This window comes from Dama dama, chromosome 23 (assembly GCF_033118175.1).
Source record: "Dama dama isolate Ldn47 chromosome 23, ASM3311817v1, whole genome shotgun sequence".
Classification (NCBI taxonomy): Eukaryota; Metazoa; Chordata; class Mammalia; order Artiodactyla; family Cervidae; genus Dama; species Dama dama.
Genome location: NC_083703.1, coordinates 77,072,570 through 77,100,531, shown reverse-complemented (window position 1 = coordinate 77,100,531; position 27,962 = coordinate 77,072,570). Strand labels below are relative to the sequence as shown.

The following is a 27,962-nucleotide window of genomic DNA, read 5'->3' as shown; positions in this document are numbered from 1 at the left end:
TGAACACATGCTGCCTGCATTGGGAGCAAAGAGTCTTAACCACTGAACTGCCAGGGAAGTCTGACTTTTTATTTTTTATTTTTTTCTTTTTAATGAGCTCTTAAGAGTAAAACAGTCAGGGTTTGGGAATCACAGGTCCTAAATATTGTCAGTGCTTCCTAGGCAGTTTTCGGCCTTTGAATCCTCCTTGGAAGTTTGAACTCACCATATTGCTGCAAAGGGAAAGTGCCTGTCAGAGCCTTAGAGTGACCCATCGCCCGCCGGAGCAGTTGGTTGCCTCAGGCCTGAGGGCAGAGGCTGGAGCGGTGGATGCCCTCTCCTCGGCTCCTCTGACTTCTGTCAGCAGCTTGTTTGGGAGTCATGGGCATCTTTTGTCCCCTTGTTTCCTCCTCCTGGCCCCTTTTCTAGTTTTGTGTGATTTGAAGCAGAGACAGTTCCCTTAAGAAATGGTGCAATGACTGGCCCAAACAGTGCTTCAGAAATACATTTTCTTTGAAGTTGTAAGTACTTTCCACCTAATTGAGCTGTTGCTGGTCTACCAGACCCTCCAGAAAGTGGGCAGCAGGGGAAGAAAGACATATTTAAAAGATAAGTTTAATTTTTTGTTCTTAACAAGGAATGCCTGTGAATTATAACAGTTTTTAACATCAAAAAAAGAAATAAATTTCCCACTTGTAGGTAGTCACTGTAAACATTTTTGTGGATGTCAAGGCATATGTAAGTAAGCACACACACCTGTCTATTTCACAAAAATGGGGTGATATGGTACAATAACCGCTGTTTTTTTTTTCCCCACTGAAGTGCTTATTATGATGTGTTCATGCTATTTACTTAAAATTCCATGGAGGACTCAAATTCAGCATGCCTCTAAGCCGTTTTCAACGGCTGCAAATGCTCCATTGTGTGAGCATACCAGTTTAGTTTTTCAACAACAGAAGCTTGATTTTTGGGTTACTTGCAGTTTTTCCTGTTATAAAATAGGTAGTGAAGAACATTGTTCTATGTCTGTGGTTATTTTTGTGAGCCATAGTCCTCAAAGTGGAATTGCCTGGTAGTGTATGTGGCCAGGTTCCCCACCAAGAAGACGGTACCTGTTTAGGCCTCTGCCAACAGGGCCTGAGGGGTCTGTTTGCCCACAGCCCACCTGCGTTGGACATCCTCATTGTAAATAAATTGTCTGTTTTGTTCTTGATAATTTTAGCACTTGTTATTGTGTGGTGGATCAGTTCATCTTCTCTAGAGCATAGCCAATAAAGCCAGCAGTTTCTGTCTGTGAGACAGGTGTAGTCTGACCCCTTGACAACAGGCACTGCTTTCGGCCAGCCCTGCCGGTAAACAGCTGCATTGCCCCTGCCCATGTGGAGCTTGGTTGAATGGAGTGTCATCAAAAAGTGCTGCGAATGCGCGGATGAAAGTAGCAGGTATCACGAGAGCGCAGAGTGTCTTGTTTAGGTTGGCGTGATGATGGTGCACCAGGGGACAAGTCATTTAGGCTCAGGATGAAGATGAACAAGAGAACAGGGCAAGTACTTCCCAGCAGAGGGAGCAGCTTGTGCAAAGGTCCTGAGTTGGGAAAGCAGTTCTTTTCTGTTCTATCTATTCTGTTGCTTTCCTTTCTTTTCTCTTCTGTGACTTGTATTAATAAAAGATGACTTACTCAGTGTTGAGGCGTTAGGACTAAGATGGTCATAGCTACAGTGTCTGTAACGGGGAAGAGCAGGAGGGAGCCTTATAATGGCCGTTCGTAGGGAATGGTTAAATATAATAAATGAATACATTTATCCCAAGACTGTCAGAGTGTGGTAGATCTGTTTACGTGGACCTAAAAGAAGGCTTATAATCTATTGAATGGGCGGGGGAACCATGATGCAGAGCTATCACTGCAAGTATAGTGCTATTGTTTGTGTTAAGTAAATGAGGTCGCCAACTGTGTGTGTATCTGTATGTTTGGATGTGCTTGGTTTCTATCTTGAAGGTTATATCAAACTTGAGCTTTCTCGTGGTGGTAGTGTTAGAAGCCAGACTTTTAAAAATTGTACTGTTTGAAGTTTTCTTTTTTTAAATACTGTGCTGTGCTTAGTCACTCAGCCGTGTCTGACTCTTTGCGACCCCATGGACTGTAGCCCGCCAGGCTCCTCTGTCCATGGGATTCTCCAGGCAAGAATATTGTAGTGGGTTGCCATGCCCTCCTCCAGGGGACCTCCCCAGCCTAGGTCTCCCATGTTGCAGGCGGATTCTTGACTGTCTGAGCCACCAGGGAAGCCCGAGAATACTGGAGTGGGTGGCCTAGCCCCTCTCCAGGGGAGCTTCCGACCCAGGAATCAAACCGGGGTCTCCTGCACTGCAGGCAGATTCTTTACCAGCTGAGCTGCCAGGGAAGCCCAGTTTTTAAATACTACTTCTGTAAAAATAAATAAATGCAGCTCTTCCTGTTCTTGAATTCTTATCTTCACTTGAGCCAGGGATGTGTTTAAGTAGGACTAAACTAAAATTGGAGACCTTACTCTTCATCATGCTTATCTATACTTCATTATACGCTCAAGGTCCACTGAACCCAATTTATATTTTTGAGCTTTTTTCTAGTTCTGTAAGAATTGATATTAGTGACTTTTATTCTTTTTCTAGAGGTTTAAAAGAGCAAGGTAAAAATATACTTAATTTTGAAATTAGAATGATAGTCTGTCTTACAATCATGAGGGTCCTTTGGACCCTTTTATAAACCTTAACATTATGGACTCTTAATTTTCTTGTGTTTTGAAACATTTTGCTGCTTGTCATCCTACATACTATTTCAGCACTATCTCCTAAATCTGCAATAAACAAGACTAAAATAATAAAGAAGTGGAAGAATGATGAAATCCCTCGATGGATGATACAGTCATGAAATAATTGTCACTGTTGCATCATCTTTAATGTTCTTATTGCATTGCCTAATGCATCATACTTTCTTTCAAGAAGATACAAAAGAAGACTGGAGATACTGCTTTTTTTTACTCTGTTATTAGCTTTTGTTGAACCCAGGTGAGAATTCAGAATTTTTCTTTTTCCATTTCTACTGGCAAACAAAAGAAAACTGATGGAGGAAGACATTTTCCTTGTTAGACCAATCGGAAGATGAGTACAGAGAGACAGACAACAGCACTCTGGGCTCTCATGGGGACGGGGAGATTGAGCGTGGATGTGACTTGGACTGGGAGTCTTCAGATAATACCTTAGATAAGTTTGCCCAGACTAAAGAGTCTGCGAGGGGACTGTGTTTCTGTGGTGTATGAGAAAGAGACATGCATTCTCTCCTGGCCAGTCATTCAACAGGAAGGACTTTGACCACACAGTATTTTACAACAAGAACTGGACCATCCTGTTTTGACTTTCTAAAAATATTTGTGTGACAGCCTTCTTGCATATGATGTTTAGCCACCAGAATTTTCTTGCCACTTAATACCCAGAAAATAACTGGATTATGCAGAAGGAGGTGTGTGTATTGAAGGAAATTGATGATACAGTAATGACAAAAAGATCATTAGGCTGATCCTTCTCTCGGTGTTTATAAACCTGGAAATGAAAGCATCTTGTAGTTTTGGAGCAAAGGAGATGGCTGTTCTCCCTTCAGCGGTCATGAGTCATTTTCAAAAGTACCATGTTTTGACAGTGCCAGTACAAGAAGAATTAGAATCACGATGAGCTGGAGCCCACGGGAGTGGGTTTGCAGTCTGGCATCGTTACTGTGGGTTGTGCTCTTCAGTTCCGGCGTGGCAGCTGGCGAGCCGTTAGCTGTGTTTGGTGTCTCTGCCTGTTTTGGGTATATTTGCCTTCATTCCTGACTACAAACCTGGAGTAAAAAGTTAGGTTTGTTATTTTAATTTTTTTATTAAAATCTATAATGGAATGATTTTTTTTGGTCCTTTTATTCTGTATGTCATTTGTACAATGACTTTTTCTTTATTTATAAACAACATTGTAGTGGTTTTTGCCGTACATTGACATGAATCAGCCATGGATTTACACGTGTTCCCCATCCTGATCCCCCCCATCCCATCCCTCTGGGTCATCCCAGTGCACCAGCCCTGAGCACTTGTCTCGTGCATCCACCCTGGACTGGCAATCTGTTTCACACTTGATAATATACATGATTCAATGCTATGTAAAATGACTTTAAATATAGAAAAATCTAGAGGGTCCATTGGAGCTGGATGGTAAATGGTGATGATTGTTTTTCCCTGGCATTTTGGGGGTTAAGCATGGTTCAGAGTGTTTTTGTTTTTTTTTTCCTTAATGTTGCCTAGATTTTATTGCTGAACCATACACTATGGGATTGATGTTAACAGTAATTCCCAGTTCCTGAAGGTAAGACTAAGGGCCCGCTACAGTTTCCTCATCTCATTGGGAATGATATTTGTGGATTTTTTTTGAGTCATTTGCTGCTTCCCCCATTGCAACATTTTGTCCAATCTAGATAATATTAAAATTATTTATGTAAAAGCAGTATAATCTCTCTTCCAGATATATGTATATCTTTGTTTTCTGATTTGCATTTTTATTTTACTGGCTGCTTTGTCCAGTCTGCAGTTCTGTTTGAAGCAGTAGCTTCGAGCCGTGAATCTCAACTCTGGTCGCTACAGGACTTTTTAAAAAACAAAAAAACAAATACCATGTATGAAACGATATCCAGGCCCTACCTGCAGAAATTTGAGTTCAGGTATCTGGAGCGGGGCTCTGGCATCTGTATTTGTGCAGCTCCCGTGTGATGCTGACGCTGCTGCGCTTGAGGAACAGTGGCAGAGAGGTAGAGTTCAGTGGTAGACCAGGGGTCCCCTAGACTCAGGGGTCCCCTAGACTAGGTGTTCCCCTAGACTCAGGGGTCCCCTAGACCCAGGGGTCCCCTAGACTAGGTGTCCCCTAGACTCAGGGGTCCCCTAGACCCAGGGGTCCCCTAGACTCAGGGGTCCCCTAGTCTCAGGGGTCCCCTAGACTAGGTGTCCCCTAGACTCAGGTCCCCTAGACTAGGTGTCCCCTAGACCAGGGGTCCCCTAGACTAGGAGTCCCCTAGACTCAGGGGTCCCCTAGACTAGGTGGGACCTCAGTGTGTAAAATTCAAAAGTGACTAAGTTCATTAGCAGAACTTGTCAGTTTGAATTTTAGAGTATTTATAAAGGCAGTCAGTGAGAATGATTTATCTGAATTTTCACAACAACAAATTACACTATATATTGTTTTTGTCCATTAAAAAACAACAACAAAAACCCACATAGCTGGGAAAGATCCAGTCCCATTTTAGAGTAGTGGTTAACTCTCTTGTGGGAAGGAGTGTGAGAAGGATTTCATTGTTTTCTTTATCAAAGGAGAAAAATAATGTCAGTGGTGTTTAGTGTTGCCATTTGTTATATCCTGTAGAGTTGTGTGTTACATTATTATCTGTACTTTTCTGTATGTTTGAAACAGGTCAAAACTAAAAGTAAAAATTAAAAGGAATTGAACTGGTATAATGAATAAAAAAAACTGGAAAATTGGGGTACATGAATGGCAATTGAAGTCTTGTGTCAGCAGCGCCTGGCTTATTTCCAAATTTGGTTCTGGTTGCACCTAAGGAAAACAGTCTCATTGACAGAGTTACGTATCATGAGAGTATGTAAATAGCTCATGTATTTTTTAAAAAATAGCTGATGTATTGTAGAAATCTCTGAACTCTTCAAATAAACAGCTGTCAGCAGATGTGGTTGTGCACAAAAAGTGGCCTTAAATACAGTCTCAGTGCTGTGCAGCTGTCCCAGGGTCCATTTTCAAAACCCTTTCATCACGTCGCATAGAAACTCCAGGAGTCAGGGACACGTTCAGCAGTAACTCTGCCTTCCCCCACCCCCGCTGTCTTCAGGCCTGTGGTAAACCTCTCTCCTGCTTCCGTCTCTGTACTTAACTGTTGTAGATACCTCGTGTAAGTGCACATTTGTCTTCTGTGTCTGACTTACTTCGTTTATCATAATTTTTCAAGGTTCCTCTGTGTTGTAGCTTGTTTCACAATTCCATTCTCCCCGCCGCGCCCCCCCGGTTTCTTTTTAAGACTGACCATTGTATCTGTGTTCCATGCTTTTTTCATCCATTCATCTGTTGATGGATGTTTGTGTGATTATCGTCTTCTGGCTATTGTAAATAATAATACTGCTGTGAACATTGATGTACACGTATCTGAATACCTACTTTTAATTCTTTTGAGTATGTGTTTAGCAGTGAAATTGCTGGATCATACTGTAATTCCATGTTTAAATTTTTTAGAAACCCACCATACTGTTCTCCATAGAGGCTACACCATCTTATATTTTCAACAGAAATGTGCAAAGATTGCAATTTTTGCACAACCTTGACAACATTTGCCATTTTCTGTGGCTGTCCTTATGGGTGTGAGGTGGTATCTCATTATGGTTTTGATTTGCATTCCTCTTTGAGTAGTGATGTTGGGTATTTGCGTATCTCCTTTGGAGAAATGTCTGTTCAAATCCTTTCTCCATTTTTGAATTACATTATTTGTTGTGGAGTTGTTGTAGTTCTTTATGTATTCTGGACATTAATTCTTTATCAGATATGTGATTTGTGAGTATTTTCTTCCATTCTATGGATTGTCTTTGTTCTCTTGTGTCCTTTAGTGTACCAACATTTTTTGGGTAGTTTTTTTGTACTAAAGTTTTAAATTTTGATGAAGTCAAAATTTACGTTTGCTTTTGGTGTTCTATCCAAGAAATCATTGCCAAATCCAGTGTCATGGAGCTTTCCCCCTGTGTTTTCTTCTAAGAGTTTTATACTTTTAACCCTTACATTTAGGTCTTTGATCCATTGAGTTAATTTGTGAATGTGGTATGAGGTAAGAGTCCAACTTCACCTATTTAAAAAATAAATTTTAAACCGAACCTCTGTGGAACCCTAGAATTCTAAGACACCTTGCTTGGAGATTTATGGCTTTAAAGATTCACTCATAAAAAGGCAGGCCCTCTTTCTCTTTAGGGTTTTTAATCAACAAGTGAAAAACTGTGTTTGGCTTACTGAACCATCAGAAATTGCTATGTAAACAGTATATCACCAGGCAGCGAGTGAAATGAAACCAGATGGAAAGAAAACATTATCACGAAAGGAGAGACGAAATTACATTGTCTGGTTAAATTTATGTGTATAGGATCCTATTCTTAATTATTATTATTTTTTTAATTTAGAGCTTTTATGTATAGCTTGAAATATAGATCCTAAGTTAGGGTTAGACTCTACCTCAAGAAATACACAACAGATCAAATCCTGGATTTTGCTGCACATTGCCTGTTCAGTAATTTCAGCCACAGGTTCCTGTCATAGAAATTCTGATCTTTAAACTAGGACTTCAGAAGTTCTTTGACTAAAGAGTCCCCGGGAATAAGAAAAACACGGTGCCTTGCCATGTTTTGGGGTCACTGCTGGTCTTGTTTGTCATGTTATCACCCTTGCGCAGTATGGAAGCCACGTGGGCCACATGCACGGAGCTCTCTGCCCCCTCAGTGCCCCCTCAGCCCCACTCTGGAGGGCTGTAAACGAACCTTGTCACAGAGCCGGAGGCCGCTTCTGTTGAAGGCTCGTGGTCCTGGTGGTAAGGGACCTGCCTGCCTGTGCAGGAGACATAAGAGTCACGTGGTTGATCTCTGGGTCAGGAAGACCCCTGGAGGCGGACATGGCAGCCCACTCCAGCATCCCTGCCTGGGGAGTCCCGTGGAGAGGAGCCTGGGCGGCCGCCGCCCTTGGGGCTGCAGAGTCGGAGGCGACGGAGCGGCAGCCAGTTCTGTCGGTTAGCATCTTGCACTTCCGCCAGCAGCAGTCACGTGTCAGACCCATAGTGGTTTTGTAACTCTTTCACTGCATCTTTTTAAAAGTGGTTTTTAGCGACTTTTTGTCCAAAGAAGAAACCCACACACCCCGGCGGCGAGACCTGCCCTTGTCCTTGCTGTGGCCCAGCTAGACTGTCTGTGCTTGGACTTCTTCCAGGGTGTGGCTTGCCTGTCCCCGGGGGGGACAGATCCAGGGGGCTTCGGGAGCCCCGCTCCCCGAGCAGCTGCGGCTCTCACCATCAGGCTGATTATATGTAGAGCCCTGTTATGTGTGGATGGTTTATGGTGGATTTATGAGCTACAAACTGACTAAAATTTGATAGGACATTTTTAAAAACCTTTTAAATCTCACTGACACACAGTGCATGTGTCGCCCTCTTCACGGGGTTGGTGCTCAGTCCACAGAGCCTAGGTTCAGGGCTTTTAATTTTAAGGTTTATCATCGCAGCTGGGATCTTGACAGCTTTTTAACACGCATTAACTGCTAACCGGTTATTCTTCCCTTAGGTAAATGGAAGAGAGTCAGAAGAAGAAAATCTCAATAAATCTGAAATAAGTCAAGTGTTTGAGATTGCACTTAAACGGAACTTGCCTGTGAATTTTGAGGTAAGCTTATTTTATGCATCTATTATACTCTTGGTGTTCATCATCAGAATAGTATTTTTCCCAAATAACATTGGAATGATGATCACATATATGCGAATCTTCACATCTGAGATTCAGACTTCATATTTAGCAAAGCAGTATTTGGTCCTAGGGCAGCCGTGAGTCTCCAGACAGTCCGTAGGTGGCCTCAGTATGTCCGTGAACCTCCTAAAATGGTCTGAAGGGGATCGTGTTTATGTTGCCATGTGTTTTCTTCTGGAGGGAGGGTTCATTGCCTTCATAAGAGTCTCAGAAGCGTATGCTACCCCCCAAATCCCAAGACTCTGCTTAAGTGCCCAAGTAATTCTTAAAAGAACTTTGGTTTTGTCATTGTCCAGTGTGTGCCTCCCAGTTTGCCCATTTAATAACCTCAATCTGTTGTTGGAGACTTTATGGTCTAAGAACAGTAATTAACAATTACTAGTTCAAAATGGAAAATAAGATCATTTAGTGTATGTTTCCTTCAAACACACAGTGAGTCCAGATTGATTAGGCAGGTCAGGGGTATTTTTTTTTTTATTTTAGGTTTCCCTAGCTTTGGAAAATTATTTGCAAATTCTTTCATTTGATCTGTGCTTGGCTATGCAAGGTTGTGTTTCAATAGTTTTTTTAATCAATTATTTGGTTTTTCAAAATTATAAAGTATATATATATAATTAGTTTTCCAAAGTGCTTTAAGCTCAACATATTAGTTACTTCAGACAAATGAAATTTGAGGTGGGACATCTGCTTAAATGGAGAAGGAAGTGCAACCCACTCCAGTATTCCTGCCTGGGAGATGCCATGGACAGAGAAGCCTGGTGGGCTTCAGTCCACGGGGTCACAGGGTCAGACACAGCTGAGTGACTAAGCGCAGCACGTCCGCTGAAAACAATTCCAAGTGGCTCATAAGTTCTTTGGGCCTATTTCTGTTTTTAAAAGTCTGCCTGAAATGTATTATCCTGTAAAATACTTTAGGTAATCCCCAGATTTCATGTCTGACTTCCATGACTTTTATAAGACATCTCCTATTATGTACTAGTGCCCTAAGCTGGCTCCTGAGTTCAGTCCTTATTCTCTCATTAGAATAGTGATGAATTCTGACCTAGCCAGCCATGCTCACCTGCTGCCATGAGGCCCAGATGGGGGTGGGGAGCTGCCCTTGGGTCACAGGGCCACCCCGCATCCCGCGGCAGTACCCCGCCCCGCCCCAGCAGGCAGGAGTGTCTTTGCCCCCCTTCCAGAGCGCAGCATGCCAAATGGGGCTGGCATTTTCCTCTCTGGCCCCGCATCCCTCCCAGCCTCTCTCTCTCTGTTCTGGGAGGGAGGCAGTGAGACGGGACATTCAGAATAACAGGGCTGTTGCTGGGTGGGACCCAGGTGGGCGCTCCACCCGAGGAAGCCTCAAGGTCTCCCTTGTTGTGGAACCTGTTGTGGAAAAGGGAAGAAACACTTTTTCCCCACACTAGTCCCTGCTGAGGAATTAGTGTGGCACACGAATGGGTGTGTAAAGACCTGAGGGAGGGATGCGAAGACCGTGGGGTGGGAGAGGCCTGCCTTCTCAGGTCACGGAAAGGTCACAGAGGTGACTGCTGGCCAGGCTCGCGACCCCAGTGATGCTTCTCGCCTGCTCACGCTGATCTCTGCTCTGCCTGAGGGTCCCCGAGCTACCTGGGCCTCAGTAAGGGATTGCCAGTTCCTATTTTTGCTGTGGAATTCGGGGACGAGATTGCCTCTGCCCCACCTCGACTTGTGTTTGGGTTTCAGACTTGCCTTTCAGACTTTGCTGTTGAGGAATAAGGAACATACAGCAGGGAGTCGTCAGGTAGTCACAGAAGAAATTGTGGGAATGCCCTCTGGTGGCGACTGTCTCTTAAAGTAGTTATTTTAAAACAGGACAGTTTGTGTGTATGTGTGGCATTGAGTTTGTTAATGTGAGTGCTTATATTATTAATTAGCTCTCACGTTGAGCAAATGTTCATGTTAGCTTCCATTATTAGGTTGAGCAGGAGCTTTCATTTTTTTCCCACAGTTCTGTCTCTGGCACCTGGAAGATTAGTTGGCGTATATTGGATATTGGATGCTCAGGGAACAGTTACTGAGTAAATAAATAGGGGTTTTTGTTGTTGTTGTTGTTGTTTTGACAGCAAGATATGTCATGTTGGAAGCAATAGGAGAAGACCAGAACCATTCATATAATTTTTCAGAAAAGTATAGACGGTTTGCTTTTTGATAAAATCGTTGCAGTTAAAAGTATCATGGCTCTGACTGACAAGTCCCTGGGAGGCAGCCGTGACCTGACCCCACTGAATACGTTCCAGGTCAGATTGCAGACACAGCTCGGTGGTGGGTTTATGATGTCAGCAGCCAATGAGAGTGGCTGCTGGAGGGCCCAGGATGGGCGTGGATTTGACGTGACCTGTCGGGGTGGCTACTGTTAATTCTCGAGTCTAGTCTGAGGACGTGGAGAGCCCTGCTCAGGGAGGTGGGCCGTCGGGGTAGGGGGGCAGCCGGCGGGCTTGCTGAGATCAGCCTGTGGCGCCCTGGGAGCAGGGCTCTGCCGCAGCCTCCTTTGTAGGGCAGCGGGCTGCTTCCTGATCTGAGGTGCCCCGCTCTCACCTTGGGGGCACAGCACACGAGGGCTCACACGCTTTTCCTCGCTGTCTTTTCCACTTCTTTCTTTGAAATTTTTCAGGCCAGTGGAAAGTTTAAGGATAGGACCGTGACTGTTGCCTTCACATAGGTTCCCAATGCTTAACACTTTAGCACCTTTGCTTTTCTGTTCTCTAAATGCACACACTTTTCTGTATTTTATTTGGCAGAATCATCTGAGAGTAAGAGGCAGGTGCCATGTGCTCTGGCTCCAGATATTTCAGTATGTGCATCTTAAGAGCAAGGACGTGATCTTAACTAACTGCAGTCTAATTGTCCACACAGGAAGCATAACACTGCTGTAATACTGTTACCTAATGTGCATCCTGGATTCGCGTATTGGCGTTGTCCCCATGATGCTCCTCTGTTTTCCTCGTCTTGAGCCTGGTACAGGATCACACATTGTGTTTAGCTGGTGCATCTCTCTAGTCTCCTTTAATTTGTTACTCGGCCTTTTTTTGATCTTTTATGACATTGGTATTTTTTAAAGTCAGCTTTATGTGATGGCCCTAAATTTGGGTTGGTTGGACTTTTTGCCTCATGATTAGTTCTAATTTGTGCTTTTTTTTAAAAAACAGGAACACTGCAGAACTAATGTCAGGTCTTCTCAGCATTGCATGATGTCATTTTATCTGAGTCAGTGACGCTAGTTCTGTTGTCTACACCGGACGTGTGCCCCTCCAAGGAGACTTTCTTCCCCTTGTAGTTAACCCACAGCCTGTGGGGAGATGCTTGAAGGTTGTGTATGTCCTTACAGAGTTCCTCAGTGTTTCTAGCAGTCATTGATGATTCTTCCCAGCACCAGGTATCCCTGTGGTGGATGGCAAATGTTCATTTTCTGCATGTCCAAAGAAAATCTCCCCCTGCCTTATATTGTGCGTAGTCGCTCAGTCGTGTCTGACTCTCTGCGGCCCCACGGACTGCAGCACCCCAGGCTCCTCTGTCCATGGGGATTCTCCAAGCAAGAATACTGGAGTGGGTTGCCCTGCCCTCCTCCAGGGGATCTTCCCAACCCAGGGCTTGAACTCAAGTCTCAGGCACTGTAGATGGATTCTTTACTGACTGAGCCACCAGGGAATGCGTTAATTTATATTAGTATAGATTCATTCTACATGTTACTTCATTATTCTCGCTTGTCATTTGAATGTTCAGATTGCCCTTCAGACTAGCTCTGGTATCCTTTGACATGCCTCTATCAGGTTATTTTTGGGGGGCGAGGGGATGAGGGGTCAGGTTTCTGGAGTATAATTTACATGAAGTAAAATGGGTCCTGTCTGCGTATGTGATTTGATGTGTTTGGATAGTGTAGCTGTGTAACCCCTGCCGCCACTGTGATAAAGAACATCTTCCATGCCGTTGAGTTTCCCGGGCCCCCTAGCAGTCAGTCGCTTCCCTCCATCCTCACCCTTGGGCAGCCACTGATCTGATGTCTGTCCATATGTTTTGCTTGTTTCCAAAATATGACATACATGGAATTATTGAATATACTGCCTTTTTTTTTTGTCTTTTGGGGCTTTCCCTTTGTCTATTTCTTTAACAGGAATGGGTAATAACATTTTGAGAAGCTTGGAAAGAGCACATAAAAATACAAAGCCATCTTAGAAAACACAGCCCAGACAAGACCTTTGCGTAATGACATTGTAAATCATGATGAGAAAGGCTGTAGTCCTTGTTCTGTTCCTCCCCTCAGGCCTCTCACGTTGTGGCAGGTGGCCCCCCAGCTACCGTGTGTTCAGTGTTGTCCCTTTAGAAAGTTATCATCTGGAAGAAGAGACACAGATGCATAGATCAGACTTTTGGACTCGATGGGAGAAGGTGAGGGTGGGATGATCTGAGAGAACAGCATTGAGACATGTATATTATCAAGTGTGAAACAGATCGCCAGTCCAGGTTGGATGCATGAGACAAGTGCTCGGGGCTGGTGCACTGGGATGACCCAGAGGGATGGGATGGGGAGGGAGGTGGGAGGGGGGATCGGGATGGGGAACACATGTAAATCCATGGCTGATTCATGTCACTGTATGGCAAAAACCACTACAATATTGTAAAGTAATTAGCCTCCAACTAATAAAAATAGTTGGGGGAAAAAAAAAAAAGAAAAAAAAATAGTTGGGGAAAAAAAAAAAAGGAAAGTTATCATCTGAAAAGATTACAGATGTACTGGCAAGGGTATCTTATTGCCTATTATGTGGCTTCTTTAATGTAGTGCAGATTTTGAGTCCATATGTTGTATGCATCAGTAGTTTTATTTCTTATTTCTGAGTAGTATTCCACTGTCTGAATTTACCACAACTCACTCGTCCATTTCCCAGCTGAAGAACATCTTCATGGTTTTTAGTTGTTAGTGATTATGATTAAAGCTGTCACGTACATACATAATCTCATAATCACTAACAACTAAAAACCATGAAGATGTTCTTTAGCAGGGAAATGGACGAGTGAGTTGTGGTAAATTCAGACAGTGGAATACTACTCAGAAATAAATGGACTACTGATGCATACAACATGTGGACTCAAAATCTGCCCTACGTTAAAGAAGCCGCATAACAGGCGATGAGACAGTTGTATACTTGGGCTTCCCTGATGGCTCAGCTGGTAAAGAGTCTGCCTGCAGTGGAGGAGACTCCAGTTTGAGTCCTGCGTCGGGAAGATCTGCTGGAAAGGGATAGACTACCCACTCCAGTATTCTTGGGCTTCCCTTGTAGCTCAGCTGATAAAGAATCCACCTGCAACCCAGGAGACCTGGGTTCAATCCTGGGTTGGGAAGAGCCTCTGGAGAACGGCATGGCAACCCACTCCAGTATTCTTGGCTGGAGAATCCCCGTGGACAGGGGAGCCTGGTGGGCTGCAGTCCATGGAGTCGCAAAGAGTCAGACACGACTTAGCGACTTAAGAGCGCAGCACCCGCCGTGTGTGAGAGCTTTCGTGGTTCTGTACCCTCTCTAACACTTCATGTGGTCGGTTTCTAGTTGGTGTAGTCGTAACTTACGGTTTAAATTTGTATCTCCATGCATACTAGCAATATTGAGCATGTTTTCATACGCCTATTTACCATCTGAACATCTTTGGAGAAGTGTCTGTTCTTATCTTTTGTCCTGTTTTTGAGTTATGTTTTATTATTGGATTTTATATGTTCTTTATATATTCTGAATACAGTTCTTTTCTCAGTTAGGTATTTTCCAGATATTTTCTCCCAGTCTGTGGCTTGTCTTTTCATTTTTAAACAGTATCTTCCAAAAAGCAAAAATAATTTAATTTTGGAGAGGTCTAGTTTGTTAAATTTTTCTTTTATGGTTCATGGTGATTGTAATCCATCTGAGATAATTTGCCAAATCTAAGGTCGTTCTCCTTTGTTTTCTTCTAGAAGTTTTGTCTCTTAAGTTTAGATTTATGTTTCATTTTGACTTATAATTTTTTTATGTACTCATGAGGTAGAAGGCAAGGTATTTTTTCTTTTGTGTTTTGTATTTGGAGGCCTTATTGTCCCTGTGTCCTGGCTCTCACCTCCCCTTTTCCGATTCAGAGACCTTCCTTCCTTTGTGATACAGCAGTCTTTTCGCCTTACCTGGAATGTTCCCTGTTCTAACTTTGGCCCTGGCAGAAATGGAAATTCTAATACAAATGGTCTCAGCTGTTCTTCCGAGGAGTTGTGGTTCCCTTTAACAGAGTGGCATGTAGGGGCCGGGCTGAGGGGAGGTCGGCTTGTTGCTGCTGCAAGTCGTTGCTTCCAGACCCTGTTAGCAGAAGATAGCACTAGGAGGTAGGTACACTGTTCACAGAACCACAAGTTCATCCCTCTAATTTCAGGCCGTCATCACAGGGCTCTTCCTCTGTTTCATCCCTCCATGTTTGGATCTGTTCCCGTCATGAGAGTCGGGCTCCCAACAACATCAGCATATTTATCCACACCTTCAACAGCAAACATCCTAAGCAAAGTCTAAGTTATCGCCACACTTTTTAGCTTCATGCTGAACGTGTATCCTTTCAGAGCATTGCTTTCGTGACTTCTTGGATTATTCTTCCTCTGTGCTAACAGTCTATTATATAGTGAATATAGGTATCTTAAGTGCACAGCCCACTAAATTTTAGCATGTGTAAAAACCCATGATTCACTATCCAGATAAAGATACGGAACTTTATCATAACCTAAGTCCCTGTGCCCCATTCCACCCAGAAACAGCTGCTTTCTGCAGTCTCTGTAGATTTGTTTTCTGTGTTCTTAGACTTCATGTAAATACAATATGGATTGTTTGTTGTTAAGTCCCATCCATATGTTTTAGTAGTTTAATGCTGAGTGGTATTCCACTGTATGAATGGAATGGAATGTATCCATTGTTCTACTGACGGACATTGGATAGTTGGGAACTACTATAAAGAAGGCTGCTAAGTAGTCTTGGGTGCACGTGCAGTCAGAGTTGCTAAGTCAGAGGGTAGGTGTTCATGTAAAAATTGTCAAACTATTTCCCAAAGTGATTGTACCAATTTACACTTCTACCACTTGCTCCCTATCCTTGCCAAGAGTACCTGTTGAAGTATTTTTTTAGTTGAGTATTTGTCTTTTTATTATTGACTTGTAGGATTTCTTTCAGTGTTCTGGGTATAATTCTTTTGTTTGGTACATATATTGCAAATATTCTCTCCCATACTGTGAGTTCCCTTTTTTACCTTTCCCCCCCCCAGATTTTAAACTGTTTATTTTGTGTTGGGGTATACAGGCAGTTAGCAATGCGGTGGTTGTTTCAAGTATACAGCAAAGGGACTCAGCCATACATATACATGTATCCATGCTCCCCCAAACTCCCCCTTTTTTACTTTTTAAATGTTATCTTTTGATGAGCAGTATTTTAATTTTGAGAAATTCTAATTTTACTTTATGGTTTGTGTTTTTGTGTCCAAGAATTCTTTGCCAGCCTCATGGTCATGAAGTTTTCTCTTATGTTTTCTTCTGAAAGCTTTACAGTTTTAACTTTCATATTTGGGTGTTTTAGCTTAATTTTTGTTTTGGGTAGAATTTGAGATCTCGGTTATCTAGTTGCTCCAGTGCCATTAAAAAAAGAGAATGCCATTGCTTTTGCTCTGGTTTGTGTTTGCTGAACATCAAGAGGCTGTATATGTGCAGGTCTGTTCTGCTTTCTGTTTTATTGATCTGTTGGTTTATTGCTGAACAATACCATGATGTCACAGATTCTGTAGCTACAGGAAGTCTTGAAGTCTGGCATTGTAAGTCTGCCGACTCAGTTGTTCTTTTCAAGGGTATCTTTCCTAATGTAGGTTGGATTTGATTTTTATCTTCCTTTTGTATGATTATGTAATCACTTTAATATACAGTTAGCTTTCTGTTCATAATCCATTTTAGTATTTTCCCCCATTTCCGTTGACTTATATTTTAAATATGTGTAACCGTAAATGGTCCACAGTGTCAAAACTACACAAAAAGATACTCGGAGGTGTCCTCTTGTTCCGCTACCTCAGTCCTTCCCCCCACCTACTGTAGGAAACTGTTTAATTCCATTGGTTTGTGCTTTATCCTTCCTGAGTTTCCTTTTGCAAAAAAAGAAGCATATAAACACATACGTGTGTCTATTTATGTGTGTGTGTATGTATATATAGATTTAATACTCTGCACCGTTTTTTTTTTTTTTACACTCTTTGCAGTTTGCTTTCTTTACTTACCAAGTGCTAGAAATCACTGTACGTGTTTGGAGATTTTCTCATTCCTTTTTATAGCTCGGAGCAGCCAGTATTTAATAAGCTTGGTCTTGGCTGGCAGCTCAGAGCAAACATTAAACTTGAACTCTTAGTGCTGCATTTATTTCTGGGCGTTGCTGGGCCAGCTGCCTTGCTGCCATTTGCAGGGGAGCACGCTAAATTCGGGACCGTCTGTGACCCTGGGTGGTGGGCACAGAAAATGGTGCCCTGTTCCATGGCTCTTTTGGACTCGTCAGACCTGAGAACTTTAACAAGTAGGGGGAAGAAAGAAATGGGGGAAAAAAGCATTCAGAATTCTCCACATTGACACTGCCTTCATTTACTGAGTCTTGGCCTTAATCGCCCTTTCCCTGGGTTTCACGCTGAGCAGTGTGCCTCGCAGCCGGTAATGCGTGTCTGTCACGCTTTCACTCAGTCTTTCCCTCCAAAACAGGTTGCCCGGGAGAGCGGCCCACCCCACATGAAGAGCTTTGTGACCAGGGTGTCGGTTGGGGAGTTTGTGGGGGAAGGTGAAGGGAAGAGCAAGAAGATTTCAAAGAAAAACGCTGCTATAGCTGTTCTGGAGGAGCTGAAGAAGTTACCACCCCTGCCTACAGTGGAGCGGGTGAAGCCTAGAATCAAAAAGAAAACAAAATCCATAGTCAGGGTAAGAACGTGCCTGAAAGAAGAGGGCGTTTCCATTGCCCGAAGACAGCTGGGGGTTTGGAAGGTTGGTGAGAGAGGTGGGGTGCCGGCCCACACACACCCGGCCCCGCGAGTCCTTATAGGGCCGCCTGGTGCCGCTCCCGGGAGCCCCGGGTCAGGCGGGTGCCGGGCCCGGCGGAGGCCCCAGGTGTGGTCCCCGCGAGGAGCTGTGGTCATCTGCGGGGAGAGGAACCTCAGCTGCTTGTCTTGTGCCCGCTGCATGGTTCTGAGTGTGCGGGAGACTCCTGGGCGGAGGGGTGTCCGGGGTGGGCCAGGAGTCAAGACCCATGCACCTTCTGGGTTTTTGAGTCATGCCCATGGACCATTCAAAAATTATACTGTCCCCCATCCTCCCAGAGAAGGGAGGGGTTCCATTTTGGGACAGTTATGAATGCCAGGATCTGTTTTGTTCTGATTATCCATTAGTTTCATGTTGTGTCAGAATACAAGTTTTTCTCGCACACAACTTAACATTCTCTGCATAGGAGAGTTAGCACGCTGTGGCAGTTTCCTTTGTCCACTTAATGTCTCCTCTGGTGGCTGTTACCAGTGAGCAGATGAGGATTCCCTGTGGGAATTTTAGGTTCTTTCCACACAGCATCAGCATTTCCACATTTATATATAAATATATAAATGATTTCTGGATTTTGAGTCATCATTAAGAAAGCTGGAAACCCATCCTGATAATGCAGGCTTTGGAGTAGTTTTAGGAAGAGTTTGTTAAATTTTCTACCTCTTCATTTATTATTATCCATTGATATTTATTGTTCAAAAGCAGACATTACGACGATGCTTGCCTACTCATAATGAATGGTGATGTTGGTTTGCTAAGAAAACCTAAAATCACCTCAGAGCAATCAAAATCATTGAGGCATCTTTCAATGAAAACAAAAGGTTTAAAAAAGATGTGATTAATTCTGAGCCATGAGATGAACATAGACGTCTTCAGCGGTCACGTCCCGGCGTCTGAATTGGCAGGCTCCTTACTGTGACTAACTCGGCACATGTTCTACCCTGATTGTTCCTCAGCTACAGAGTGGCCCTGACTATGGCCAGGGGATGAACCCGATCAGCAGACTGGCCCAGATCCAGCAGGCGAAGAAGGAGAAGGAGCCGGAGTACGTGCTGCTCGCCGAGCGGGGCCTCCCGCGACGCAGGGAGTTTGTCATGCAGGTGGGCTGGCCGGGCTCCGGCGTCTTCCCGTCTCAACCCAAGGCGGGCCAGGGCCAGGCCCTCCCTCAGCCGGCTGAGCCCGGTGCCTCGCCCTGCCCCCTGTGTCACTGAGATCATGCTGCTTGCCATAACTTGAAGCCTTAACGCGTGCTGCACGGCGCCCGGGCTGCAGTATCAGCAGGAAGGCGCCTGCTGCTTCTTTGTTATCCCTCAGAGGTTTATATTGTCTCATAAACTGTGTAAAGGATCTGTTCCTGCTCCTCCTGATGCTTCCATAGGATCTGGAATCCGTGGACTGGGCTTACACTTGAGATTGTGCAGAGGGAACAGCTGCTGGTACGGGCAGCTGAGTTTGTGGTGGGGATTTCATAGTGTTTTCCGGTGCAGCAGTGTAGAGCTCATAGAGCACCAGCGGTTACCCTGGTGTCTCCCTCCAGCGCCAGAGGGCAGGAAGGGGAATGATCCTTCCACGTACAAGAGAGAACTGAAGCTTGTGGAGAGGCCCAGTAATTTGCCCAGGATCAGATGGCTGGGGATGCCAGGTTGGGATTCAGCCTCACACCTCTCTTTACAGGCCGGGGTTTCCTTGACTTTTGTGACACGGAGCTTTTGGTTTTGGTCTGTCGTCAAGACCAGCTTCCCAGGTGGCTCAGTGGTAAAGAATCGGCCTGCCAATGCAGGAGATGCAGGTTCAATCCCTGGGTCGGGAAGATTCTCTGGCAAAGGAAGTGTGATGGAGTTTACTGGTATGAAGTATAGCACACAGTTTACAGGGACTGTGTAACACCCTCTTGCACATTTCACGCGCCTGTGACTTCAGTGTGGTGGTCACCCGTAGCAATGTCACAAAATGAGACTCGTGTGAATTCTTTATTCCTCTCCGGTCCAGCAGGGAGGTTTGCTCGTGTCATTGTTGAGTGACTGCTGCTAGCATGAGTCCTGACTGCTGTTTTTATTTACGTTAACGACAGAGACACGTCAGAACTTAACTCACAGAAACAGTATGAACAGCTGCTTTGCTGTATCAGATAATTTTCCAGGACTGGAAGTTTCAGTTTGCTGTGCCGGTTACGTCATGGCTGCAGGCTTGACGACACTGTAAAGCTTAATCTGCATGGTTAACCGTCACTTATGTCTAAGAAAACACCCGTGCCTGTGGCGACAGTTACACGGCTCTGTCACTAAACCAGAAACCATTGAATCGTGCAAGTAAAGGGAGCGAATGGTATGGTATGTGGATTATAACGCAATAAAAAAAATTTTTTTTTTAGATAGTTAAAAAGAATAGGTAAATCAGCAGAGTAACTTAATCCTTGAGAAGTAGTATTGCCAGAGTCTGGTGTGAGTGCTCCCTCTGAGCAGGAAAGAGATGTGTTGCCTCAAGTGGACAACAAATACATACCACAAGTATAAAGAACCTCAAGAGTGTAGATACTTTTAAAATGGAGTCCAGCTAGGAAGTGATGCATTTTAAGTATTCATTATCTCTGTTGGTTAAAGTAATTTAATTATAAGCTTATATAATTAGTTTAGTAATAACTACCTTTAACCACCAGCTCTCCAACAAATTCCTCAGTATTTCATGATGCACTCTCGTGGGCTGGTGCAAACCAGCTCCAGGGCAGCACTGTGAAGCCTTCCAGCTTCTGATCGTTCTGGGTTCTTTTCCGTTCCTGGCGGGTCTTTATTCTGAGCACTGATCCGAGTCCTGTCTTCCTCACGTAGGTGAAGGTGGGAAACCACACGGCAGAGGGCTCAGGCACCAACAAGAAGGTGGCCAAACGCAACGCAGCCGAGAACATGCTGGAGATCCTTGGTTTCAAAGTCCCGCAGTCTCAGCCCTCCAAACCAGCCCTCAAGTCAGAGGAGAAGGTGCGCCCTCGGGCTCTGTGTCCTTGCTCTCTCACTGCAAGATGCCCTTCTCACCGCCCGGGGCCCTCAGGCTCCTCTGGGGCTGAGCTTCAGGGCACGGCTGCCCCCCGCCCCAGCCGTAAAGCAGCCCTGCCGAGCAGGGTCTCACCTGCTGCCCCTTACCCTGTGCTCAGAGGCGGGCGCACGTCCGGGGCTCTGGGCATGGCCCTTGGTTAGGTCGTTACTGGTCCAGTGTCTCTGTGGCCTGGGATGCTTTGCTGGAGGCCAGCTTGCTCCAAACCAGTGTGTGATTCTGTCATTTGTGCTCTTAGAATGAGGCCTCCATAAAAGACTCATCAACCTTCGGCTTTTGTTAATTCTAGAACAGGCTTTGGTTTTCCTGGGACATGGGGATAGCGTGATGTCAGATCCAGGGCCAAGCCATAGTCTCAGTTTGCGGTTTCTTTTTCATTATGAATTGAACATTGGATAGAAATGATCCCATGTTGAAAATTGCACTTCTGCCGAGGTTGGTAAGCAGGACCCGCAACAAAAGCCGTGGCTGACCTTGTCTGCAGATGCTGGGTGGTCCTTGTGGGATAAACCTGAAAACACCAGGACTGATTCAGTTCTGCTGGCCAGTGCTGTCAGCAGGGACAGACGGGTGGCGTCAGCTGTGGCCACATAGTTAGTAACTGGGATCCCAGGCACTCACCAGAGAGTCTGCAGACACCCTGGACTTGGCTTTGGGGGTTTCATTCCAGAACCTTCCAGGGCGTCATAGGCACCTTCATCTTCCCAGAAAGGGGACTGCTGTGTTCGGCATAATTTTTATCGTGTAATATTTTCCACCTTTGATTCGTCACTTTATGCTTTAGTTGGACATGTGCTCCCAGAAACAGTCTTTATTTAATTGTTTAGCATCAACCTAAAAGTTTCTTTCTTGGTCAGCTCTATCAGTCTGACATCTTCCGGCTCTTCCTGGTTAAACGTTCCCCTCTCCTCTTGCGAGCGCCCCTCTCTTGGATGCTCTTCACGGGCAGGCTGACGTGGCTGCGTGTATGCCTGGGGAGGAGGCAGGGGCTCCTCCTGCCTGTGCCCTCTTATTTAAAAGTTAATAAACCAAGAATTGTTGGTGTTTGTGTAGTTTTGGACAGCAGGAACTAATTTTTGAATGGTTTCATTGATGCTCATGGCCTTTTTTGTTTTTTTTTAAAGACACCTATAAAGAAACCAGGGGATGGAAGAAAAGTAACGTTTTTTGAACCTGGCTCTGGGGATGAAAATGGGACTAGTAAGTGTGATATAAACACTGTCCTGATCTGAATGTGCTTCTGGTCTTTGCGTGGTTCCCGGTGGTAGCAGGTGCCTGGTGAGCGAGTTACAGAGTTTGGTGTTTGGCTCCACCGTGTCCCCGTGCTGTGCTGAGGGAGGGCCAAGTTGGGGCTTTGTAACATTTTTCCAGGCAGTGCATTTGGACTTGTGTTGATTTGTCTGTGTCCCTCCCCAGGCAGTAAAGAGGATGAGTTTAGGATGCCTTATCTTAGTCATCAGCAGCTGCCTGCTGGGATCCTCCCCATGGTGCCCGAGGTTGCCCAGGCAGTGGGAGTCAGTCAAGGACATCACACCAAAGATTTCGCCCGGGTAGCTCCGAATCCTGCCAAGGCCACGGTAACTGCCATGATAGCCCGAGAACTGTTGTATGGGGGCACTTCGCCTACAGCCGAGACCATTTTAAAGAGTAACATCTCTTCAGGCCACGCACCCCACGGACCTCTGACGAGACCCTCTGAGCAGCTGGACTATCTCTCCACAGTCCAGGGATTCCAGGTAACCGTTCGGCTTGGGCTGGGCGGTCTGTACCTCAGTGCGGTCCTCTCTGGTTTCTCTGGGAATGAAGCACCTTGTATTTTAAAGCAAGCTTTTTGTCTGGGTGGGTGGTTGGGGGAAGCCTGGCGAAGGGTGATTCTGAGGGAGGGAGGAGGCATGGGAAGTGTTAGAACCCTGGACAGTAAGAGAATATTCTCAACCTTTGGTGAATTTAAAATTCCAGAGCAACCATCATAATGAAGCCTCTAATCCAGTGGTCGTTACAAATTTAGACTGCAGTGAGAACAGCTGTGTTGTGCTGGCCCTTTCTGCCTGCTAGGAAAGGACACGGCTTCCAGACCAGGGTTTTGGAGTAGATGTCTAGGTTCTTGGGAGATTCTGGAAGCTGGGGCTCTGGTATCATGCCTGCCCCTTCACAGCAGGCCCCACGGATGGCCTTTTGTGCCTGCAGAGTAGGAGCTGGTGTAGACACTCCGCGCTGAGACCGGGACACGCCGGGCTGAGACAGGGACACAGACCGAGAGCCACGGCCCGACGCCCCCTTGACCTCCTCTCCTCTCCCCGTCCCTTGCCTCAGCTCTCTTTTCCTTTGTAGGTTGAATACAAAGACTTCCCCAAAAACAATAAGAACGAATTTGTATCTCTTATCAACTGCTCCTCTCAGCCGCCCCTGATCAGCCACGGTATCGGGAAGGACGTGGAGTCCTGCCACGACATGGTACGTCCCCCGCTTGCTGCTGGCCTCAGGGAGACGGGGAGGGGGTTCTCCGCAGACTGTGGGACAGCGGACTGCTCTGTAGAGTTCATCTCTCTGAAGACTTCTAGATTACTGGCGTGATGTCTCATTCTGTTTATCAGAACTCATGGGCTTTGGCCTACCCTCTCCCGCCTTCCCTTGCTGATCTGAGGGGGACTCGGATCCTGAAAGGCTCCAGATACTGTATTCATTTCACCTCTGACCAGAAAAAGGAATTGCATTCCCAAGTTCCAGCAGCTTGGAAAGCCTCTCATTTTAATGTTCTGTTCAGATGAAATTGTTACTGTTAAGAAATACTAAAACCAGGAAAAGGAATTGATTAAATTAATAGACATGAACTATGGTATATTCATCTGATAGAATATAATGCATTCATTATATGTCACTGAGGGGAATGTATTCTAATGCTAACACAGAAACATAGGTTTTACATTAAAATGGGGATATAAAATTTGTAGTCTGGTGACCACAGGATGAAAATACTGTAATGTAATACATAATAAAATTATCAGAGGGTGTGATTCAGGGAGGTAACCATGGGTAACTTCTTTAATTTGTATTTTTAGTTAGAAATGCACGCGTGAGAGGGTTGTTCAGCGGGCCCGTGTGCTTTGCTGGGCAGTGGAAGCTCGCAGGTCGCTGAGTGTCGTCGTGTACTGTAGTCCTGAGCGGTGGCCACGGTTTGACTTTGACTTTTCATTCTCACCAGGCTGCACTGAACATTTTAAAGTTGCTGTCTGAGTTGGACCAACAGAATACAGAGATGCCAAGGACAGGAAATGGACCAATGTCTGTGTGAGTGAGCTGATTTACATGGAAAGGCAGTTCTCTTCCTCATTTGCATTAAATTCAAATTGTCTGCTCAGCTTAGGAGTGAAACACTTGTTGACTTAGTCACTTTCTGTCCCTTTCCCCTGAAAGGTTTCCAAGTTTTGGGCAGAGAGTGCTACTTTTAAAAAAAAAAAAAAAAAAATCTTTGACTAGGTAGTACAGTCACGTGGTGCGAGGCACAGTGACACTAAGAGGCGTCCACGGTGATCAGTCCCGCCCTCGTGCGGTCCAGCCACACCGTTCTCTGGGTTAGTTTCCTGTGTGCCTTTCCTGTATGTTGTCTTAATGCAGACACATTTCTTTCCTGAGTTTCCTCCTCCCCCCCAGAGATAACACCCTGTCTACCCGTTCTCTCCTTTGCTGTTTTCACTCGACTGCGTTAGTCACTCAGTCATATCCGCCTCTTTGCGACCCCATGGACTACACAGTCCATGGAATTCTCCAGGCCAGAACACTGGAGTGGGCAGCCTTTCCCTTCTCCAGGGAGTCTTCCCAACCCAGGGATCAGACCTGGGTCTCCTGCACTGCAGGCGGATTCTTTCCCAGCTGAGCCACCGAGGAAGCCCAAGAATACTGGAGTGGGTAGCCTGTCCCTTCTCCAGGGGATCTTCCCGACCCAGGAATTGAACCCAGGTCTCCGGCATTGCAGGCGGATTCTTTACCAAGGAAGCGCCCCCAGCCCCCAGTGTATATCAGTTATCATAAACTAGGGCCTGAACTAGCAGGCTTCTTGATATCTGCTAGTTCCATTTTTAACATGGCTGGGCATAATTCTCTTAAATTTTAAAACTTAGATCATTTTCATGTTTTTCTTCCTTAAAGGTGTGGGAGGTGCTGAACTTTATCTGGCCATGAATCATTGAAAAATCCCAACATATATACTGAAAATGCTGAAACTGCTTTGAAAATTTGGAATTTCTGATACCTCCAGTGGGCCGAGAGACACAATGGGTAAAGGCCTGGAGACGGCAGTGGTGAAGACGGCGGGACCCGAGGAGGCGGCGGCTGGGCGGCTCACAGCCACCCCGGCTCCCTTGGGAAACCGCAGGCCCGTGCCCCAGGCACCCGAGTGTTGGTTTTGGTGGGGTTCTGTTGTTTGTTTGTTTTGGGTGTTTTTTATTTTTTTCTTGCTGTGCGGAAGAAGCAGCAGAAGGCACCGCCCCTTCTCAGACTGGCTCAGAACACTTGGGGAAACCCTGGACACCGCGCTGCAGAGGCCTCAGCCTGGTCCCGGGCTGAGAGCACCGGAGAAAATCACACATGCTTCCTGCCGGGCCGGCTCAGCCCGCTCTGGCCCACACCTCCCGCGGTACCCACGGTCACCACTGCTCTCTTCCAGAAGAGAGATGTATTCTTAGTTTCATTATTTTCTTTTGATTGAAATGACACTATATAAATTTTCATTTGAGAGTTTCTCCATTGTATCTAGTTACATAGCACACTTTAGAAACTTGTCTGAGACTGACTGTATCAGTAACCTAACCGGCAGAGGTCATATCCCTGTGTGTGTGGTTGTACATTTTTATTTCATTGGACTTATTCAACCCAGGACCATTTCAGTGATGCAAATTGTGTGCCGTCTGGTTTAACTGAAACAGTCCTGGCCTTGACGAAACCTTGATGAAGTCTCCCACAGTGGTATAAATTGGACAACTTAGGAATTTTAAACTTTAACCGATCATTTGGTTCCTTTTCTATTTTATTTTTTGTTAATGCACCAGGATTTAAATGAACTTCGATCTTTGTTTTAAAGATTATTAAACAAATTGTGTGTATATAATACAACTCTTGAGGACACGTAGCTCTCACTACACTACAGGATATGGTCTCCACGTAGCACATACACAACTGCAGATTGATTTTCCTTGAGTGCTCTATACTGTTGGTTACATCTCCATGGAGGGCTGAAAAGAACGACCCATGTTTCTCTCTGTAACTCTTGGTTCTGATGTCGTGTTGCTCTGCACAGACATGTGGGCGGTGAGGTCCCGCGTAACGGCCCAGACAAGCACGGTAGCCTTGCGAGTTAAGTACTGCTTGGATTCATTGTTTACGCTGGAATTTTTTCTCCCCATGGAATGTAAGTAAAACTTAGTGTTTGTCACCAATAAATGGTAATACTAAATTTTTTTTTTTTTTTTTTTGTTAATTTATTCTCAAATGCCACTACTGCTAGGTTGGTCCCTCCCAACCTGCCCCCAATCCCTTTTTTATTTTTAAGAGAAAAACTTTGTAATGCTTGTGACTCCATTTGGGCAAAATTCTGAAGATCTGAAATAACTTTATATCAAAACCATTGATCAATAAACAGCTACTAATGAACGTTTGGTCCTGTCGAGCAGTAACTGAAGAAGGAAGGGAAGGTGTGAGGGCATGAAGCGTGCTGCTGGGGGCAGAGCTGCCGCCGAGGGGCGTGTGGAGCTTGCTGCTAGCAGGCTGTTGGGTCGAGGTCCCGTGGACAGCTAGGAAGAGCATCTGTCTGTATGTGCACACACGCCTGCCGAGTCATGCATCTGTTTAAAGGCCACGCGTTTGTACTGATGCCTTTGGCACCTCGGCGTTCTTCAGCCTCCCCACTGTGTGTGTGTTTTATTTGGCTGCGTGGGGTCGTGCAGGATCTTTCATTGCGGCGTTTGGACTCTGGTTCTGGCTTAGTTGCGGGCTTAGTTGCTCCTGGGCCTGTGGGGTCCCCAACTAACCTGGTTGGGTTAGTTCCCCAACCAGGGATCGACCCTGTGTCCCCTACACGGCAAGTTGGAGTCTTAACCACTGGACCACCAGGTAAGTCCCTTGGCGTATTGGCTCCAGCTGCCCAAGTCTTCCGCAGGAAGTGGCCTAGGATTCCCCCGGGCCTTCGTTTTTCTGTGCACATTCCCCGGCCTGGGTCTGTCTGCCTGATGTGACTGTCTTGTGCGCCGAGCGTATGCTCACCTGGTGGATTCAGAACACATACCTGCAAACGCTTCTCTGGACCGTGATAATTTTGTCGACTGGCTCCTTGGGTTCACAAAGAACAGTGTAAACCAGGCTGAATCCAGCTGAGAAACCTGGGAATGCTCAGACCTTCCACAGTCCAGGACCGGGACTTCCGGAATGGTGGATGGCTAAGGGGGGTGGGGGGTGGTGGCGGCTAGGCCTAGACTCTGTTGGCAGCCAGGTGTGTGTGTCTGTCCGAGATCCCCCGCCCGAGTGGCCCCAGACCCGGCCCGGCTCTTTCTGCAGTGGTTTGTCATCACTCCCCTCAGTGGAGGCCCCGGATGAGGGACAGCCCGGGGGATGGTGGTTCTGTGTGGCTAAGTCTTCTGTGCTGTGAAGAGCGCCTGTGACTAGATCACCTCGTGAAGGGCCAAGGTGGTTGTGACGGGTGGACACTGACCGGAAGCAGCTCCCCAGCGTGCAGGGCTGGTACTGCTTAGTCATCACCTTCCACTGTTCCTGCAGCCCAGGGGCTGCCGCTGTTTCTGAGAGTCCCCGCTCGGGGGCTGAGGCATCGGCCGACTCCCTGCTGGACGCTCGGAGCCTTCCTGCCTCCTCCCAGGCACTCCCTCATTCTGTCCTGTCCCGCGCTCAGAGCTCTTCTCAGGGACGCGGACCCTCATCCACTTCTGAGCCTCTCCCAAGAAACAGGGCCACGAGAGCAAGAGTTCCTGTCCGTCTCAGCTCAGTGGGAGGGAACGGGTGACTTCTGGAAGAGGCCCCAAGGCCTGCGGCTCTGTCGGCCAGAGCAGCGATGTCTGCCACCCTTTATGCAAAACTGAAGCTGTTCATTCCATATTTTTTAAGTATGATCCCTTCTCCCTTTTGAGGCCATAAAATGTTGAGACTCTGGTGACTGTGTCCACAGCTTTTGCCACGCCGTGTCTTTCTGATTCAGTTTTACTTTACTTCATCCAGTCCTTGTTGAGCTGCTTGGGCATGAGCATCCGCTCCCTGGGGAGACTGTTTCGAGGCTGCTGGGTGTCATTCCCAGAGATTCTGTCTCAGTAGGTCTGGGGTTGAGAACGCCTTTCTAATAA

General features: G+C 45.8%; 1 protein-coding gene across 8 annotated transcripts in view; it reads left to right on the top strand.

Moving 5' to 3' along the window:
* STAU1 (staufen double-stranded RNA binding protein 1) overlaps nt 1-26,268 on the top strand; it is a 54,913-nt gene extending 28,645 nt beyond the window's left edge. For 4 of the 8 annotated variants that reach the window (XM_061127454.1, XM_061127452.1, XM_061127447.1 and 1 more), the window contains 9 exons: nt 8,343-8,441; nt 17,236-17,529; nt 18,534-18,677; nt 20,403-20,549; nt 21,747-21,822; nt 22,039-22,358; nt 22,954-23,076; nt 23,825-23,910; nt 24,769-26,268. In XM_061127454.1, the coding sequence (XP_060983437.1) occupies nt 8,343-8,441; nt 17,236-17,529; nt 18,534-18,677; nt 20,403-20,549; nt 21,747-21,822; nt 22,039-22,358; nt 22,954-23,076; nt 23,825-23,910; nt 24,769-24,784 (1,305 nt within the window). In that variant the 3' untranslated portion in view covers nt 24,785-26,268. The remainder of the gene's footprint in view (nt 1-8,342; nt 8,442-17,235; nt 17,530-18,533; nt 18,678-20,402; nt 20,550-21,746; nt 21,823-22,038; nt 22,359-22,953; nt 23,077-23,824; nt 23,911-24,768) is intronic. The other 4 variants (XM_061127453.1, XM_061127448.1, XM_061127451.1 and 1 more) reach the window with 3 other exon arrangements.
* Nucleotides 26,269-27,962: the final 1,694 nt, after the last annotated feature.